Below are 21,168 nucleotides of genomic sequence, written 5' to 3'. Positions count from 1 at the left end.
TAATTTACCGTATTTTAAAATAATAATCTAATATACAGGGTGAATTACGTTCGAGTAACGACGTCACCGTAATTTTTTTTAAATGGAACACTCCCATTTTATCTGAATTTTCAGATTACTCTAGCTGAGCTGATTCCAAAAATGTATAACATGTTGATTCCAATTGGTACAGGGTGGACAAAAATACAGTAGTTGTGTGTGTGCTAATAAAGTAACGCGTAACATTCTTTATTAGGTATATTAACAATATTATCAAAAATACTTATTGTCTAGCGGACAGAATATGCTGGAATACATGACTTTATATTAAATGTTCGAACTGCAGCCCTTGCTGTATTTGACAGTAACCCAAACGGTGTGCAAATTCTTGTTGAACCTTGTGTATGGTTTCTTGCATAATATTGTTTATTTCTGTTCGAACTTTCACTTGTACATCTTCAATATTTGCTGGTTTCGTTTTATAAATAACATTCTTCAGATGGCCCCACAGAAAATAATCCAAAGGATTTAAATCTGGTGACCTCGCTGGCCATTCAGTGGGTCCACGTCTACCAATCCACCTGTTCGGAAAAATTTCATCTACGTACGTTCTAACATGTACAGCATAATGTGGAGGTGCACCATCCTGTTGAAACCATAAACTTTCATCAAAACCTCCAGGATTACGTCTGCTGGGAAATAAATTACGTAAAGTAGGTACGAGATACCCCCTTAAAAACTCAAGGTACCTTCGATAAAGTAGGGTCCAATGATTCGATTTCGTACAATTCCAGCCCATACATTTACCTTTTGAGGGTATTGTGTATGATGCTAGAATCCAGTGGGTGTTTTCTTTTGCCCAGTATCTACAATTCTGACGGTTAACCTCACCATTTAACGTGAAAGTGGACTCATCAGAAAAAACAATGTTTTGTATCAAGAGAGGGTATCGGTGACATTTATCCATCATTTCTTCGCAAAATTGGAGTCGTCTATCGGGATCATCTTCGTTTAATTCTTGCACAAGTTTGATTTTATAAGGATACCATTTTTCAAGCTTCAATAGTTTGTGTACCGTTGTTTTGCCAACACCGATTTCGCGACTAACTTTACGAACAGAAGTGTGCGCATCTTCTTCAAAACTCAGTAAAACATCTAATGCTGTATCAGCATTTGCTGGGGAACGACCTGATTTGCGTACATTTGCAACCGTACCAGTTTCTCGAAATTTCGATTCCAGCTTACTGACTGTTGAACGCGTTATAGGTCTTTCTGGATATTTATCATTAAACAAATTGCACACTTCCATCTGAGTTCGCGATCTGTCTCCATACCCAATCATCATAAGTATTTCAATTCTTTGTTTTACACTTAACTCCATTTCTACTTCCAATTAAATCTAAGCAATCATTCGAATATTCACGAATACCAAAAATATTGTAGTACTAAACTGTCACTGAACATCAATAAATTACTAAACAAATAATGATATTTCACAAAAAACTAGACGATTATGTTTTTTATAAATGTAGATAAGAAATAATTTCTTTCATATTCTGTCTGCTAGACCACAAGTACCAAACATGTTTGGAAACAGCTCATTTTTATTACTCTAAACATGTAGCAAACTACGGGGTGTTACATTTAAACCAATTGCCCCTAGACAATAAGTATTTTTGATAATATTGTTAATTTACCTAATAAAGAATGTTACGCGTTACTTTATTAGGTACAACTACTGTATTTTTGTCCACCCTGTACCAATTGGAATCAACATGTGATACATTTTTGGAATCAGCTCAGCTAGAGTAATCCGAAAATTGAGACAAAATGGGGGTGTTCCATTTAAAAAAAATGACGGTGACGTCATTACTCGAACGTAATTCACCCTGTATATTAGATTATTATTTTAAAATACGGTAAATTAACATAAAAAATCGACGTGTTTCAGGATTATTTCTTAAAATGACCTGTTTAGCTAAAAATGAATTTGTTCCATACTTTACGGACACAGTGTATATGCAGCCTCTTTGAACTTCCTCTCAAACCAGTGTTCCTCCGTGTGATAAAAGATAAAATATCATTGTCAAAGTATTATTATTTTAAAGAATATAGGTTATCCAAATTGAAAGTAGTACTTGAACATTTGTTGATTTCAGAATTTTGGGATGAAAAAGTAGTCAGAAAGTAATAATATATACAGTGTCACCATTAAAGTGAGCACCATATGGGAAACTTTTTTTTCGAAAAGTTTCAGTGAAGTTTAACTTCGGCACTTGTTTGTGCTTTAAATTTAACTTAAAATGATACGGCTAACTGCGACCCACTGATGTTCAGTGTTTGTCAAATTCGTTGCTTTTCGAGTTTGAAAGCCGTGGATTTTTGGAATTTCTTCCAACTCTCAAACTCGAAAAGCAACGACACTGAAAACCTCAGCCGTGAAAGTCTAAACCATTTCGTCATTAATGATATGACTAACAACGTAATGAATGTTATCTCCTATAATGTACGCTGATGATGCAACTTTCTTGTTGAGTGACACAACACTTCACAATCTACTTTCTAACATGCATCTGAAACCTTTTTAGCAAACTGGTCTAGAAGCAACTATCTCACTATAAAGGATGATAAAACCAAAACGTTAGATTTCTCAACTGAGAATAATATAAAAAATAATAAACCAGTCAAGCTTCTTGAAGTGTATTTTGTGTCATCTCTGAACTTCTATTTGCATATTCACAAATTATGAAATCGACTATCCACGTGTATATACATGATACGACAACTTAGCAACATAATGACAACGGATTGTTCAAGAGTAGTTTATTTCGTCATTTTTCACAGCATAATGACATATAGACTAATAGTTTGGGGTTCATCATGTCATCTAAATGTTATAACCTACCTTGGTATTTATGTAATTACCAAAAAGTAGTTCGGCCCAGGCTAGTCGATTATTGTCGGGGCTGGACGTGGGTAAGAAAATATGTTTTTTTTTTACAGTCGAAATAGATGGGAAAAAGGTAAGCCCTGGGGCTCTAGTTGAACGGATTCAACAGGAAAGGGGTTGGAGAAATAACCAAAAAGTCAAAAACGAAGCTCTAGGCTTGAAATTTATATTAAATTGATATATAGAAAGAAATATTTACAAACTTCACTACCAACTGTGTAATGACACAAAAATTGATTTTCATATATTATTTGCAACGAACTAATGTAAAAAAACAGGCAAATATATATACATCAAGTTTAAAGAACCAATACGTAATACAAAAAAAAACGTTCACAGTAAAGATATTAATACGCCGCTATAGGCCGTTTTGATCACGATATTACTACTGGAGAACTCTTACTTCGGAACAATATCAAATCAAAAGATTCAAGTACTGAACTGACAGAGATAGACCTTTACGTAAATTGAAAATGAGGGTACAAATGAGCAGTTAAAAGTAACTGCCTGAATCTTAATTTATCCAGAATCTACTTTTCGATTAACTTCAATCAACCTCGATAATTATTAACCCCGTCAACAGCTGTCTTAGGTGCACAGAGAAAAGGAAAATGCTTAACACTATCCTCTAATTTTAGGAATGAACTGTAGATTTCAGTACTCAAACCGCTCCAAAATATATCAACAATATCAGGGCTTCTACTCAAGGGTTATCATCATTTTTGATATGTTTTCTTATATACTTGCTATGGCTCTCCGTTGGTACTTTCTAGAGCAGTGGTCGCAAACCTCTTCAATGTGTTGAGCTACTTTGTTAATTTTGGAATAAACAGCGAGCTACCCACACGGAAGCCACGTAACGCAACGTAAATGAAATAACCCACTGTTAATTTATCATTATATGTATTTATTTTACTATTTAACAGGTAATACATAATACATAGGTACTAATAATAAACTAATAACAAAATAACTAATATTACTAGTACGTACTTGTTCATAGCTACATTCCTACCTATCAAACGAAGGTGTTTGAAAAATAAACACAAAATTTTATCCAGCCACAACGGCAAGTCACGTATGATTTAAAAATAGTTAAAAATAACAACAAAAAAGTAACGCACTATCATGAACATAAACATTGAAAAATAAAAAAGCACGTTCAATGAGAAGGCTGACACTCAGACTCATCGATAATTTTTTTAATGTTTGCAGTATAATTTGATGCAGCCATTCGAATACAATTATCCAAATATTCATCTGTAAGTCGATTGCGATATTTGTTCTTGATAAACTTCATATTGGAAAAAGAAGATTCACACAAATAGGTTGAACTGAATAATGCTTTCACTTTCAAGGCAACACGGCATAGAACTGAATATTTGTCTTTACTTACAATAGGCCAGATACATTCAGTACTTGAGACTAACGATTGTAAGGCTAAATCATTTTGAAGCTCAATGACTTCCATTTCCGTTGCAGCGATGTCTTCGCCAAAGTTCTGCATAACACAAGTTGCAAACTGTTGGATATCAATTTCCATAAAGGGTGAAACAACAAACTGCGCTACTAAAGCTATTTCATTGAAATCCTTAAGACGATTTTTGAAGTTATTCTTCATGGTAAAAATTATTTCTACATGATATTTGTTGTCATAGGGTTCTAATGGATTTTGAGATATTTTTTCTGAAAGAATAGGAAAATGCTTGGCATCGCTGTTAATTAGGTTTTGTTCCCAAAACTCCAGCTTTTTGATAAATGCTTTTATATCAGAATTTATTTCCGCTAGTTCTTTGTCTCTCCCCTGAATCTGCAAATTAAGTTCGTTTAATTTCTCTGTAATGTCCACGAGAAAACCAAAATCTCTAAGCCAGATTGAATTTTCTAGTTCCGGAGTCGGTTCATCCCGTTGTTTGAAAAATTGAACTATGCCAGATAGGACATCATTAAAACGTTTCAGCACCCGTCCTCTACTTAACCATCGGACTTCAGAGTGAAGGAGTAGGTCCCCGTATTGACAGTCAACTTCATCGGCCAAGGTTCTGAATAATTTTCTTTGTAACGCTTGAGCTCTAATCTTGTTCACAATTTTTACCACCAGTTTCATAACGTTGTTTAGTTTCAGGGAATTTCCATCCTGACGAACACGGCCATCTGGGCAGTGTCAACGACATCTGTTGATTCATCCAGTTGAAGTGAAAAATAAACACAGTTATTTAAGTCAGTTCTTAACTGTAAAAAAATATAATTGCTCATTACTTCTACATGTCTCATCACTGTATTAGTAGATAGTTGCATAGATTATATAGATGAAACTATCTCGTCTTTATTTCTAAAGTTGGCAAATAACGAATCAGCAGCTTCTAAAAACGCCTGTTTTATCATTTCCCCGTCTTCATAAGGTTACTTTTTTTGTGCAATTATCTGGGACACACGGTACGATGCTTCAGTTGCAGCCTTATTTTTGTCGACTGTTCTTAAAAATATTGATTGTTGTCCAATTAACTGCTTTTTTAACTGTTTCAGTTTCTCCTTTCTGGCGGCAGAATGTAGTGGGAATGATTTTTCAAAATTAGAATGTACAGTTTTATGATGTCTCTCAATGCTTTTTGGGGTGCATGCAATAAAAATGTATTACAGATGATCCAAGTTGTACAAAAAAGAGTCATTAGAGCCCTCTTCAAGATTAAGAGTCGCAAATCGTGCAAAGAATACTTTAAAAATCACCAAATCCTCACAGTGATCTCTATTTTTATATTGGAAACATCTTGTTTGATTCATAAGCACCGTGATCTATGTAAAGGAGCGTCATCGTCTTACAATACTTGATCTTCCCAAAACTCGACTCTTATGTTGCCTATACCCAAAAGTCGCCTCGTAAAGGATTCTATTATATATAACGGCCTGAAAATATACAACTACCTTCCAGCAAGAATTAGGGAAATCAAGAATTATAATAGATTCAGAGGTAGTGTGAAGGTTTTACTATTTGATCATCCCTTCTATAGCTTGGATGAATTTTTTATAGCCAAATTATCTGAATGAACTCATTATCCATATCTGTCAATCTGTCATTGCTGAGGCTCAATTATGTGAACATGTATGTATGGATGGGTGTATATATATATATATATATATATATATATATATATATATATATATATATATATATATATATATATATATATATATATATATATATATATATGTACCATTATTTACTCTAATTTGATCAGATCCTGTGTTTATTTGTGTTTACACATCTGTAAGTGTTATTTTAACTATATTTTAACATACATCCATGTACGACAACTGACTTTGTCAACAAGAATTGTATTCTTTCGACAATAAAGCATATTCTGATTCTGAATATTTCTTTTTTTAGCAACGGAGACCGAAGTATTACATAACAAACACACATTTTTGTCTTTAACTTCTGTAAAAAAGTATTTTTCTTCCCATTCCGAATGAAAGTGGTATGTCTTTACCTTCTTACAACTACTTGCCATAATATTATTTTTGTTGTTCTCTACTAACCCAACCGCTGGACTTGGTTACGCGTTCAGTTTTAAACTAAGCGCAATGTCGCCGCGCCGTGCGTATGTATCCCGTTCAAAGCAATCCAGATCGTTCTCAAACACTAACGCGCTGGTCCGGCTGGTCGGTTCTAGCCGATTCTAGCTTGATGGCGTCGGCGGCAGATCGCTCACCGCAACGTTGCCGCTGTTTATGTTTAATATTATGACAATTAGATTTTTTTGTGGAATTTTCGAAAGCTTCTTTGATTTTTGCAGTTTGTATTTTTTAAATTAAAATCGTTGTGAGAGCTACCAGAATTGCCTCCGCGAGCTACCAGTAGCTCGCGATCGACAGGTTGGCGACCACTGTTCTAGAGTGTCTCCTCATATCTCAAAGAATGATATATATAATGCAACTATAGCTTTTCCGAAGAATTTCTCACATTACCAGATAAATATGCCTTGAAAGCTTTTTTTTACCACCAAAAAAATGAATAAAAGGTCTGACAGTGCTCGACTTGAATCTTTCATAGGTGATATTATTATGTGTTATGGAATTCTCTACTGATATTTCAAGAATAGGAAATGAAAATATTGAATTGATTAATTTGACTGACCTTAGAAGTTTTTAGGTTTCGGACAGTCCCTTGCTAGAACCTTGCTTTTGTGTTGGCTTCAGGATAGATACTAATCTGAATCGTTTTTAAATCCTGACCGTGAAAATCTCCTTGCTTTTATTTACTCCTGCTTACTAGACAACCCACCATCCCAGCAATATGCTGTTAAAATAACGAACCTACAGGGCGGCTCTACTGATTCTTCAGAATTCAGAAATTTAGACCGTTACAATATAATATTTAAACTACAAAACAAAGTAGTAAGAATTATGGCCCAGGCTAAATACGACGCGACGATCATTGTAAACTTCTTTTCAAAAATCTCCGCGATCTCTGCGATCTTGCTTCATATATGAATGTACAGTAGAATGTACAGTAGAATGGAATAACGGGGTCTCTCAGTCAAAAAATCAAAAATCAAAAACTCTGCTTTACTTTGCCAAGCTTTCGCTTCTAGTGGGAAGCTTCTTCAGGGCAGTAAAAATGAGTAAAAAACAATTAATTGAACATATAAATCGACAAAAAAAGTTTAACATTAATGAAGTTTTTTTTTTTTGATATATACAGTGTGATCCATTTAAGATGGAAGCACCCTTATAAAACTTACATTTTTCAACCGATTGGAATGTTTTTTTTGTTAGGTAGATATTCAAAAAGTCTATTAGGACACCAAATATCATGAATAAATCTCAATTTCCAGGGCCAACTAATCTTATTTTTCAAGGTCAAAAATCTAAAAAAATTACTAGCGACTTTTTTAAAAAAACTCTGACTACACCACTGGATTTGTGACATTTTCAAATGGGTAACATGTAAATTACGTTGAAATGCGTCAATCAATAAAAAAGTTATAAAGGAATGAAATTTGAAAAATATGCCGTTTAATCAACCCACCAATTCATGTTCAGGAATTTTATGAAAATTCTGAATACACCACTGTATTCAGGATGTCTTGAAATATCACTGGTCACAGTTTCATCGAAATCTGTTCAGTAATAAAAAAGTTATAAGGGAATGAAATTTGAAAAATATGTATGTTGTAAAATGAAATTTTAACAACGTTCTTACTACACCACTGTTGATTATTGAAAAAATTATTGGGGTGATTATTGCAATGTCGTACAATTATAACATCTGAAAATCATGATGGTAAAAATAGTCTATAGGTATTTCTCGAAGTGGAGTGGATACATAAACAAGTACAATCAGGAGAGAACTCCTGGTTAATCTTCATAACATAACAATATAAGACAAGTCTAATGTACTCCCAATAGAAATTATAACGAAAAAAATATGCAATGGATAATAATTATTATCATTCCAGTAGGTAACATCAGCTGTGATTTCTTCCTTTTGTTGAATAGCAAAAAATGAGATTTGCAATTTTAACTGCCTGTTATTCAGAATGCATTAATGAAATAAACAAGTTAGCTGTGACTTACAGTTTCTCATCTATTTATTTGCGCATGAATTGTCATTTTGTTAAATTGTCATTTTGTTACGCACCATTAGTGAACTGAATAATTTGTGTTTCAAAATAAAAACAGATAATGGCTCAATTGTCAATTCAAGAAAAAATCGAAATTATACGTCTTTCCGGTGATGATTACCGGAGTGAAAGAGAAGTAACTAGAATATTCAATGAAAGACACCCAAATCGTCCAGCCATAAGTAACAGCACGGTACATAAAATAAACCAAGTTTTCAATCGGACTAGAGCAGTAACCACATATATTTTAAAGAACAATATACGAAGAAGGAACGAAAATAACCAGACTATATTAGATTACTTCAGAAATAATCCAAATAGTAGTTTGAGGGATGCCAGCTTAGATTTAAACTTACCTAGGGAGAATGTTAGGCGATGTCTGAAGAAAAATAAATTGAGGCCATTTAAACCAAAGTTTTTACATACTCTGGAACTAGGTGATCAAGAAAAACGATTGGAATTCTGCTTATGGGCCCAGGGCGAGTATCTTAATGACAGGCAATTTTTAAAGAAAATTTTATTTAGTGATGAAGCTAGTTTCACAACAAATGGAGTGGTTTCATCACAAAATATTCGCTATTGGGCCACTGAAAATCCTAACTGGGTGATAAACTGTAAAAGGCAGTATTCAGAAAAAGTGAACGTTTGGTGTGGAATACTGAATGAAAGGATAATTGGACCATTCTTTTTCGACGGCAACATGAATGGCGCAATTTTCCTACAATTTTTAAGGAATGAATTTTCGGACGCAATAGATGGACTTCCCCTTGCAGAAACAAGAAATTTATATTTTCAGTTAGATGGTTGTTCCATACATAATGCGGGAATTGTGAAGAGTTGGCTGAATCAAAATTACCCTAATCGTTGGATAGGAAGGGGGAGTACATTAATTGGATGGCCACCAAGATCGCCTGACCTTACTTCACTCGATTTTTTCCTTTGGGGTTATGTTACACAAAAGGTTTACAAATCACGACCAAGGAATCGAGTGGAACTGTGCACCAGAATTCAGCAAGCTTGCGATGCAATTACTCCACAACAATTGAGGAATACTTTAAAAAATATTCGTAAGCGATATGATAAATGCATTGAATTGGATGGAAGTTTGGTGGAGGCCACCAGAATATGAATTGCACTCATTTATTTTTCAATTCGGTATCTTCTTGGTTTCTATTTTTACATTGATTGTGAATAAAAGATTGTTTTCCGCTAGTTTGTAGCAATTAGAAAAATGTACTTACAGTTAGTTTTTTGTAGATTCATTTGAAATTATTGACACTAAAGTTTGTTGTGATAAACTGATTGATTGATATGGTTCGACATACATTATGAAAGGAAATTGATTCTCCCATAAACGTTTCATGAATTTTATTTGAATAAATAATATTTTGTTGAATATTGCCCCTAATCCAGTGGTGTGGTAAGAACGTTTCTAAAATTCCATTGAACAACATATTTTTCAAATTTTATTCCTTTATAACTTTTTTATTACCGAACAGATTTCGATGAAACTGTGATCAAGTAATATTTCAAGACATCCTGAATCCAGTGGAGTATACAGAATTTTCATAAAATTCCTGAACATGAATTGGTGGGTTGATTAAACGGCATATTTTTCAAATTTCATTCCTTTATAACTTTTTTATTGATTGACGCATTTCAACATAATTTACATGTTACCCATTTGAAAATGTCCGAACCGCCCTGGCCCTGGAAATTGAGATTTATTCATGATATTTGGTGTCCTAATAGACTTTTTGAATATCTACCTAACAAAAAAAAAATCATTCCAATCGGTTAAAAAAAGTAAGTTTTATAAGGGTGCTTCCATCTTAAATGGGTCACACTGTATGTATATATATATATATATATATATATATATATATATATATATATATATATATATATTCGAAGAATATTTTAATTATTTCAACTCAACAAATTTGTTGCGTGTCTAATAATAGATATATTTTTATATAACAATATTCATATATTTATTTGACTGTATTGTGTAACATTCATTTTAATTTATATATTATTTATCCCATTGACGTATGTGAATACTATTTATGTATACATTACACTAATAAATTCTATTCTATTCTACGTTTTTTTATTGTTCAAAACTAAATGGTTAAGGCTTTCGCGGCCGAGGTTTTTAGTGTGAATATTCTTCGCGTTTGAACGCCAAAAATCCACGGCCTTCAAACCCGAAGAATATTCACATTGTTCAAAACTGTTGTGTATTTTGGGTGTAATAAATTCCATTCTATATTTTGAACAGGATTTTCATTTTATATTATATTTTCAACATATATATTTTCTCTGCAGGTATTACAAAGTTGACACTGAACTAGTTAGAGAGTCGATGAGAGTTGTGCTTCCTCCTATTACAGATACAAAAGTCGTCGGAGCATACATCTCCAATGAATGTAGAGGAATGCCAATTTACAAGTTAGAAAAATATGTCGGTGGTGGTGAGTAGTTTCTTTCTACACTATTTTTAGAGGTTGATTTGGTGTTTCATCCAGATTAGAACAAAATTTGCCACAGAGAGAATAAAAAGTGGGTTACTGAAAAAATGGACGCAGTTTAAAAGACAACCTTGTTTAGTTTCAATAATATATTCAACTCTTATAACAATGATGGTAGAGTTTAACTTCCATTTTGCTTCCTTCAACTATGCAGATTGTACATACAGTGCATTTCTTTAATGTCTCCCCCTTTTATTTTTCGAACGGATCAACTCAAAAAATTGAAATTTGGGATAATGAAATTAATGCATGATTACTTCATTCTGAAGTGAAATTGACAGATGAAACCTTCAAGATGGCGACTGGGCGCCATATGGGGAAAAAATTAATTGGAAAGGGGGGTCTTGTGACACCTCATTTTGAAGCTCCTGACGAATACTTCACAACCCTAGAATATGAAGTTAATATCTTCACCTACTACAAAATGGCGGAACAGTTAATAATTTTCTGAAGACAAACACATTAATATCGATATTTCTAGAAATATTCCTTTTTGATCTGCTATACGGCAATTCCAACAATCCAATAAGTTTTGTTTAGTTATTTTTTGTTCATAAAAACGACAAAAAATGTCAATATTCTCATTTAGTTTTCGTTTTTACTAGAAGAAAGGTACCACGTCAACAATCTGTAAAATGGTTAATTCTCGTCCTTTGGAAGAAAAAAATTGAAGCGATTTTTATTTACGGTGCGACGCGTAACTTTCACGAGACCGAGATAATTTTCAATGATTGTTTTCTGAATCGTCCTATCTGTAGAAAATATTTGAGGTAACTTGTATCCAAATTCACAACTACCGGTAATTTACATAACAAAAAGCCCCCAGGTCATCCGTCCATTCCGAAAGAACAGCAAGTGCAAATAATTGGTGAGATGCTAGTAAATCCTGAACAGTCTACTTATTCCGTCGCGAATATTTGTGAGGTGTCTCCATCTACTGTGTGTAGACTTTTGAAGAGAAATAGGTATCATCCATACAAAATTAAAGGGGTACACCAATTAACTGAAGATGAACAGAATTCTACAAAATCATGACAGAAACCATTGCAAGGTATCCTAGCTATCTCCACAATATTTATTTTTGTGACGAATGTACATTTTTTTATTATGTCTGTGAACTTTGCCGTTATTGGAGTGACACCAACCCTCACGGTTCCTAATATTTAGAAAAAAATTAACGTTTGGGCACGAATATTAGGAAACCATACTGTAGGACCTCTATTTATTGATCAAAATTCAACCGGGGAACTATTCGAATATGTTGGAAACTACTGTTGACTCTCTCATCACTGAAATCGTCAAAGCGAATCCTAATGAATTCGATATGAATTCTTGTATTTCAACAAGATGGAGCACCACCACATTACTCCAGACAAGTAAGAAACTATTCGGATACTACTTTTCCCGGTCGTTGAATTGGCCGTCGGGGTCCTACAGAATGGCCAGCCCACTCACCAGATTTCACACCTTTGGACTTTTTTTATGGGGCTATTTGAAGCAAAAGATGTACGAAACTGAACCTGCTTATAGAAATTATATTATGCTTCATGAGAAAACATGCACTCAACCAAATTGCAACTGTCCATCTATTCAAAAAACCAGAAAAATATATCTTAGCGTAATTGTCGATCAACACCTTAAATGGAACGCGCACACAAAATATGTAAACAATAAAGCTAGACAAATAATTCGAAAATTTTACATACTTAGGTACATTTTAGACAATCGTAACCTAAAACTTATATATATATATATATATATATATATATATATATATATATATATATATATAATTTAGAAAAAGTCACTCCCAAAATATCCTTTTTTAGATAGGTCCGAAACTATATAACAAACTACCACTTCAAATAAAAAAAATATATAAACTCAATTCTTTAAACACCAAATAAAACAAATGAATAATGAAAATAAAATATACCTATGAATGAAAAAAAAATGCTTGAATAAAAAAAAATAAAAAAATATATGAATGAATGAAAATAAAATAAAATGAACGAATAAATAAAAAAAAATTAAAATATAAATGAATGAAGGGAAAAAAATGAAAAAGTACTCCTCAAGTTTACTCATTTCTACTCAATTTTTTTATACAATGTTTTGAAAAAAAAAACACACTATCCTCTATGCCCAATCAATTTGCACCTCTCCGAACATTAAAACAAATATATATATATATATATATATATATTTTTATAACATACTAAATATCATAAAAATAAATGCATGAGGTCGTTTAATTTCGATTAAATTGGTACACTCGACCACCCTGTAGATTTCTATGGGTTGAACAAAGCCTGCAAAAACGGTAACTAATCTTTTATCAAGTTTTTTACAAACTGTAGGTTTTCGGCTAAAATGAATAATCTGAAAGTGTCGAGCTTGTACATTCTATGCAGTTCTTGCTCAGCAATTAAACTGGAAATATTGTGCTTCAACATGGAACGCCATCACTTACCATTGGCTGAGATGAATAGAGCTGTAGGGCTTCTTCAAGGTGGCATGCGACAAAATGATGTAGCTCTTCGTTTGGGGGTCTCCCAAAGTGTTATCAGTCGATTGTGGCGGCGTTTCTGTGAAACTGGCAGTCCAGCAGAATAACATCCAGGGCGAGGATGCGCTACAACTGCAGTTCAAGACCGATTTTTGGTCTTAAACCGCAAGAAGACAACCGACAATCACAGCACCTGAGTTGGTTAACGTGTTGCAGCAGACGCACTAGGTAACCATTGGTCGTGATACTGTCAGAAATCGACTGCATGAAGCAGATCTCCACAACAGAAGGCCACTTAGATGTCCACCTTTGTCGAGAGGCAATCGCGGTAGAAGATTAGAGTGGTGTCAAGAACATCAAAACTGGGATGCAAATGATTGGGCCACAGTTTTGTTTACAGACGAATCCAGATTTGGATTTCATCCAGATTCTCGTCGAGTAAGACTGTGGAGACGACCTGGAAATAATGAACGTTTGAGACACGTCCAGGAAGTCCACACATACAGAGGTGGTACAGTAATGCTATGGGGCGGAATCATGATCGGCGGCAGAACCGATCTCGTTTTTCCAAATCGCTCCCTCACAGCTCGACAGTACCTCGACACCATTCTTCTACCTATCGTCCGTCCATTTGCTGGTGCTGTTGGTGAAAACTTCCACCTAATGCACGATAATGCTCGTCCACATGTCGCGCGTCTAGTGACTGACTGGCTCACCAACAAAGGAGTTGATGTATTGCCATGGCCAGCACAATCACCGTACCTGAATCCCATCGAGCATGTGTGGGACATGCTTCAACGAAGAACTACTCCGCATATGGGGAACATTCACAAAACGTTTCAATTGAGAGAGCTTTTAATCGTTGAATGGGCAAATGTACCTCAACAAGACATTGACAATCTCATTTTGTCGATGCACGATAGATGTAGGGCCGTAATAAACCAGCGTGGAGGCCACACTTTGTACTGATTCCAATTTTTTTTGTATTATGATTTTTTTTTCGTTGTGCCAAAGAAGAGCCATATTTTTTTTTAGTTTTGCTTATATGCGCACTCAGCATTTTTGACCATTTAATAAATTTTGTTGTAAGTTACATTCGTTTAATAATCACCCGACCTAAAAAAAATTATTACCATTTTTAAAAATATCCCTAGACTTTTCCGATGTGTGTACATACATATCCATAGATTGTTAGGTTAGTTCACATTAAAAAATAAAAAATTACAAATATCATAATGTGCTGTCACTAATATACTTCTTCAATGATGACTTAAATTGGTTTATTGAATTAGATTCTTTTACAAATTGTGTTACTTTATTAAATTCGTTTAAGCCTTTATGAAATATACTATTCATTCCAAATTTAGTGTTAGGGTTATTAATATAAAAATTGTTATTTCTTCTCGTATTGTAATCATGAACTTCATTATTTCTCAATAAGAATTTTTGAAAGTAATTGGGTAGCAATCCTTTATGCAGCTTAAATATAAAGATCATAGTCATATATAATATACGTTCTTCAACTGAAAACCAGTTTAGACACTGTAACATCGATTTAATTGCTGAGTAACGGCTACGTCCCAATATTAATCGCATGCCCCGATTTCGAAGCTTTTGCAATTGCGCTATTTTATTTTTACCAAGTAGAAAAAGTAATGTTGTACAATAATCAAAATGAGGTTGTATTAGACTTTTAAAAAGAGTCAACCTAGCATACATAGACACTTTTTTACATATACGAGAGAGAGAAAAAAGTTTTTTAAATTATTTTTTTACAAATAAAATCAGCATGACTATTCAGTTTTAAATTTTTATCAATTATAAAACCCAAATATTTTATTTCAGTCACAATTTCAATGCTAACATTAATAATTTTCATAACAGCATTTGCCCAAACAATTTGATCATACTTATAAGATGATGTCAAAATCATACTTTTTGTTTTACTGACATTTAGTTTCAGTTTATCAATAAATCAATGCTATTTAAAGACCTATTCATTTCAACAATTGCTTGATCCAAATCTTCATGTATACAATAAACCAATGTATCATCTGCAAAAAGATTTATACAGTTTGATCCAGATATGTGATTAATATCATTTAGGTAAATAATAAAAAGCAATGGACCTAACACACTATCCTGGGTATGCCACTTTCAATTATAAGTTCATCTGACAATTCATTTCCAAATTTATTTTTTTGTCTTCTGTTGAATAAGTAACTTTGAATCCAATCGAAAACAATCCCTGATATCCCATAATATTTTAATTTTTCAAGTGGAATATTTCAATCAATTGTTTCAAATGCCCTTTTAAGGTCGAGAAATGTCGCAGCAATGTACTGATTTCTATCAATCAAACCATTCAATTATTAAAAATTGTAGAGACGTTTCATATGAGTGTCTAGCTCTAACAACAATACCAATTGTAAAAATGACAATTATGGAATTATTTTGTTTATAACAATCGTAATTTTTTACCCTCTGTAAAATACTTCAAATACATTGAGAATGAAATTATAGTGCATAAGAAGACAATTCTAATGGCATAAAAACTAAATAGTTACCGAACGTCGGCAGTTTCTTGGTATGGCACGGGCGGCGTGGTATAATTCACGAGGTCTAATCATTATTTTTATGTGGGACGTTTTAAATGGTATTAACTAGTAAATTTATCAAACCCAGTACATCAGTCTTATTTAGCTATTCGGATTGATTTTGTATAGACTATATTAGTTGATTATTGCAATCTGTTTGGTTGCTCACAATTTGATGTGGCATAGTTTTGTCTCTGGAATCATTTGTTTTCCATTTTCGAAAACTGATTTTTTGGGTTTTTGTGAATCATTCAAATCCTTTTCAGTGAAAAATTAACTTAAACAATACTCTTCTTATTTTTCCAGTTGTTAAGCGGTCTGCCGACCTTCTCTCAGAAGCCAAGTTCGCTCAGTTCGCAGGCAAAGGGATAACTCAATTCAACATCGTGAATTTGGAGGAGGTACAGGCCTATGAAAGGGCTTCGAGAAACCATTAAATTGTAAATATGATGATATTAATTATTAATTACTACCTTTCACAGGTGATATAGATGAACGTTTTCAAGTAATTTCTATTTCTGCTTTATCTAGTTTATTGAATTTATGTTACATATCTTATCGATTCATATTTATAGGTCAGATGGTGCATGAAAAGCAAGTCCTAAGACTGATTTCTTTTATTTTTCGACACTCGAAATGAAAAAAAATAACTGATTATCTTTTTGAAAATTTGGTGGTCGAAATTATCGAAATGAAGCATTCCTAAAATATGTTTGTTTAATTGTTTTTTTGAGAAATGAGTGACTTTTTATGCACTATCTTTTGCAGTTACATATTATATATATAGGAAGTTTACAAGTAAATATGTAACTGAGGGTGTGAAAAAATAAATTTGTGCATGTAAAATGATTGTAAATTTTATAAATAAAAACTACCATTACATACATCTGTAATTTGTGGAGAATATAAACTTACTATTTATATTGTTTTCGAATATCTGTGGATTCACGCCCATGTGATATTTTTTGGTTTTCCATTACCTCTCTGTTACCCCTTTCTCCCTACAAAACTTATATGATATAAATGAAATCCCAAAGCAAAAAATATAGTACTGATGAAGTTGGTCTCGAAGTTATTAAAAGTTATTAACTTAAGTTTATTGAAGGAAAGAGTGCCGCAATGTTTCAAAACTTCAACAACAGTTCCAACAACAAAAATTCTAAATACTAACTTAGCTGAACAATTGAGACCAGTAAATATGTTACCATTTTGTGACAAAATCTTAGAAATTGCAGTACTGAATCAAATTATGAAATATATTGATGTGAATAATAGTATCTGTTCGTTCACAGCTTGCATGCGTCTAGATGTCGGCGCATTGAGCCACGTATTCGCTCAAATATTCCTGGAGTCTCTCTGATTACCCTGCACGCATCGATGATGTGGTTTCCTAAGTCCTCTACATCGCGAACAGGAGTACGATAAACCTTATGCTGGAAATGGCCCCAAATAGAGAAATCGAAAGGATTGAGATCCGGGGATCGAGCGGGCCAGTTCTGTGGTCCTCCTCGACCTATCCACTGATTTGCATATGTTTCATTCAGAGGCTGACGTGCTACTTGACTAAAATGGGCGAGAGCCCCATCATGCATAAAAAACATATCCCATCTGACGCCCAAAGGAACTTCCTCCAGCGGTACTGGATGCACTTCTATTAAAAATTGAACGTATGCCTCACCATTTAATCAAGGAGGTAGAAAATGAGACCCAATTAAGTCATTCCCAATAACTCCGAGCCACACGTTAAGAGAAAACTGTTCTTGATGGTTAGTTTCGACAATAGCGTGAGGGTTTTCATCAGCCCATATGTGGTAATTATGAAAATTAATAATCTTGTCCCGAGAAAAACTACATTCGTCTGTGAATTCTATCGTCTTCAGAAAGTCACAATGTCTTCTAATCATTTCCAGCATCCAATTGCAAAATTCAAGACGGTTCGGAAAGTCTCGCGGTAACAGTGCCTGTACTAGTTGCAGATGGTAAGGGTATAAGAGTTGTTCCTTTAAAATTCGAAATACCGTCAAATGATCAACATTTAGCTGGAAAGCAATCTTTCTAGTACTGGTAGTGAGTTGTTCTTCAATCAAACTAAGTACTGCTTCCTCAAGCTGTGGTGTTCGTACTTCTCGATGGCCACCACAATCCTTCGTTCTTTTGTCGAATGAACCATATTCTCGTAATCGTTGATGAAGTCGAGCAATTATTCTATGTGAAGGATGCTGCCGTTGAGGATACATTTCAGCATATCTTCTAGAAGTTTCTAACCCATTCCCCTGCGACAGACCGTAAACGTAATGCATATCAGCCATTTCCTCATTTGTGTATGCCATTTTAATAACAAGTAAATTATTAAAGTAACAAATTAAGAACAGAACAACAACACACAATTAGTATTAATTCAATTTCGAAAATTCACAATCTGACAGCGTCATACCAATTTAATTGTCACTATCGCTAAAAGCGACCTACTAGATAGATTAGTTTCGTATTTTCGCATTTATGAGGATGTATCTCTGTAGTTGTTCGTAAAATAATTTTTTGCTGCGAACTGGTTTATTTTGGGCAAAAAACCCAAGAGACATTTTTTGTTTAGAATGAAACAGGTTATAGGAAATTAATTTTTAAATGGTAAACAAATAATAAGACAAAAAGTTACATTGGTAATGAATTTTAGGGGTTGCGTTTTCCACCCCTTACAACCATGAGGTAAACCAAATAAATTACTAGCTGAGTGTCTTTTTGGTAGTACAAAACGTCAGGTTAATTTCAATATTTTAACTTTTTCAGTGCTTGTAAAAAAAATTGTTTAACAAATTTTATGTACCCCCTTTAAGGGGCTGTATCTCAACAAAGGATGCTCCAATGAAACTTCTTTATACGAAATATCCTATCATTTTCGATGAGGAATCACCTCCTTAAATGTTTTACACTTATTTAGTTACATATATATATATATATATATATATATATATATATATATATATATATATATATATATATATATATATATATATATATATATATATATATATATATATATATTGAACACAATTGTTTACAATGAAGACATTTGACATTAAAAAGTGATTTAAGATTTCGACGAACTTGGATAGTCGCGAAGTTGTTCGAAAATGCGATGTCCTCTTGTTCTCCCCTATTTATAGGATCTGGAACTGCTGATGTAGATGTGCGTTTCTTCGAATTTTCTAGAAAAACCTTGGAAATGTGCTGAATATGCTGAGTCATTTCCTGGGTAACTGCTTAGTGGCTGATGCAATACTTGGACAAAGGGTGCATTGATTTTTCTAATATAACATATATATTTGTCATTATCTAGGTGTGCTGTTTCGTGTTCAGAAGTTTTGTTGACCCTGCTCAACTCACTTCTTACTATACTGGTAAAACGGTATTCGTTACGTGTTCAGATATAGAGTGTCCATAAACTCTCTACTACCTACTACTTAAATGTTGTTGAGTTTTACCTGAGTTCTTCTTCTTCTTAGTTGACCTCATCTCCCCGTTAAGGTATCGAATATGAAATCTGAAGTTTTCACGGATAGGAATATGCTGAACTGGTTTTTCGGGTATTTGATCCGTGTATGTGATATTATCTCTAATTTCACCGACGTTTCGACAAAATCTCATTTGTCAATATCTAGGTGTGTTGTTACGTGTTCAGAAGTTTGTTGACCCTGCTCAACTCACTTCTTACTATACTGGTAAAACGGTATTCGTTACATGTTCATATTCGATACCTTAACTGGGAGATGACGTCAACTAAGAAGAAGAAGAACTCAGGTAAAACTCAACAACATTTAAGTAGTAGGTAGTAGAGAGTTTATGGACACTCTATATCTGAACACGTAACAAATACCGTTTTACCAGTATAGTAAGAAGTGAGTTGAGCAGGGTCAACAAAACTTCTGAACACGTAACAGCACAATGAGATTTTGTCGAAACGTCGGTGAAATTAGAGATAATATCACATACCCGTATCAAATACCTGAAAAACCAGTTCAGCATATATATATATATATATATATATATATATATATATATATATATATATATATATATATATTACAATGTAAGTTTTCACGGATGGTAGAATATGATGTGTTGTTTTTCCGGGTGTTCATCCGTTGTGTACTATTCGATAGTCGACGTTTCGCCATCATCTCAGATGGTATTATCAAGACGAGTTACTGCTTCGCTTCGAGAGGTGTAACTTACCTCTCGAAGTAAAAGAATATATATATATATATATATATATATATATATATATATATATATATATATATATATATATATATATATATATATATATATATATATATATGCTGAACTGGATTTTCCGGGTATTTGATCCGTGTATGTGATATTATCTCTAATTTCACCGACGTTTCGACAAAATCTCATTTGTCATTATCAAGGTGTGCTGTTATGTATTCAGAAGTTTGTTGACCTTGCTCAACTCACTTCTTACTATAATGGTAATTTGGTATTCGTTATGTGTTCAGAAATTAGAGATAATATCACATACACGGATCAAATACCCGGAAAAACCAGTTCAGCATATTCCTGTCCGTGAAAACTTCAGATTTCATATATATATATATATATATATATATATATATATATATATATATATATATATATAATATATATATTCCTTTACTTTCAGTATTTTAATATTGAATGAGTCACAAAAAGGATTTGAAGCTTTATAACTTCTATTTAATTATCTGCGAGCGCTTTCGACATTTGGTCGTACTGTCATCATCTAGGCACTACTCAACAGTACAACCAGCTGTCGAAAGCGTACGCAGATAATTAAAAAGAAGTTATAAAGCTTCAAATCCTTTTTGTGACTCACAATCAATATATATAAATAAATAAGTACCATTCTGATCATTCCCATATTGATTTCAATTTAAGAGCCACCGGTACACAGCTGTTTCAGCCTATTGGGCAT

The 21,168-nt window shown here is 33.3% G+C and overlaps 1 protein-coding gene across 2 annotated transcripts in view; it reads left to right on the top strand.

Moving 5' to 3' along the window:
- Nucleotides 1-17,114, top strand: part of LOC141482812 (integral membrane protein 2A) — a 79,354-nt gene extending 62,240 nt beyond the window's left edge. For both annotated transcript variants that reach the window (XM_074176673.1, XM_074176674.1), the window contains 2 exons: nucleotides 10,885-11,030; nucleotides 16,500-17,114. In XM_074176673.1, coding sequence (XP_074032774.1) covers nucleotides 10,885-11,030; nucleotides 16,500-16,630 — 277 coding nt within the window. In that variant the 3' untranslated portion in view covers nucleotides 16,631-17,114. The remainder of the gene's footprint in view (nucleotides 1-10,884; nucleotides 11,031-16,499) is intronic.
- The last annotated feature ends 4,054 nt before the right edge of the window (nucleotides 17,115-21,168 follow it).

The sequence above is a fragment of the Leptinotarsa decemlineata genome, unplaced genomic scaffold (genome assembly GCF_025532065.1).
Source record: "Leptinotarsa decemlineata unplaced genomic scaffold, Ldec_3_MD MMD2_tig00001973_RagTag_RagTag, whole genome shotgun sequence".
In the NCBI taxonomy this organism is placed as follows: Eukaryota; Metazoa; Arthropoda; class Insecta; order Coleoptera; family Chrysomelidae; genus Leptinotarsa; species Leptinotarsa decemlineata.
Note: the sequence above shows the minus strand (reverse complement) of the source record. Positions and strands in the feature narration are given on the sequence as shown.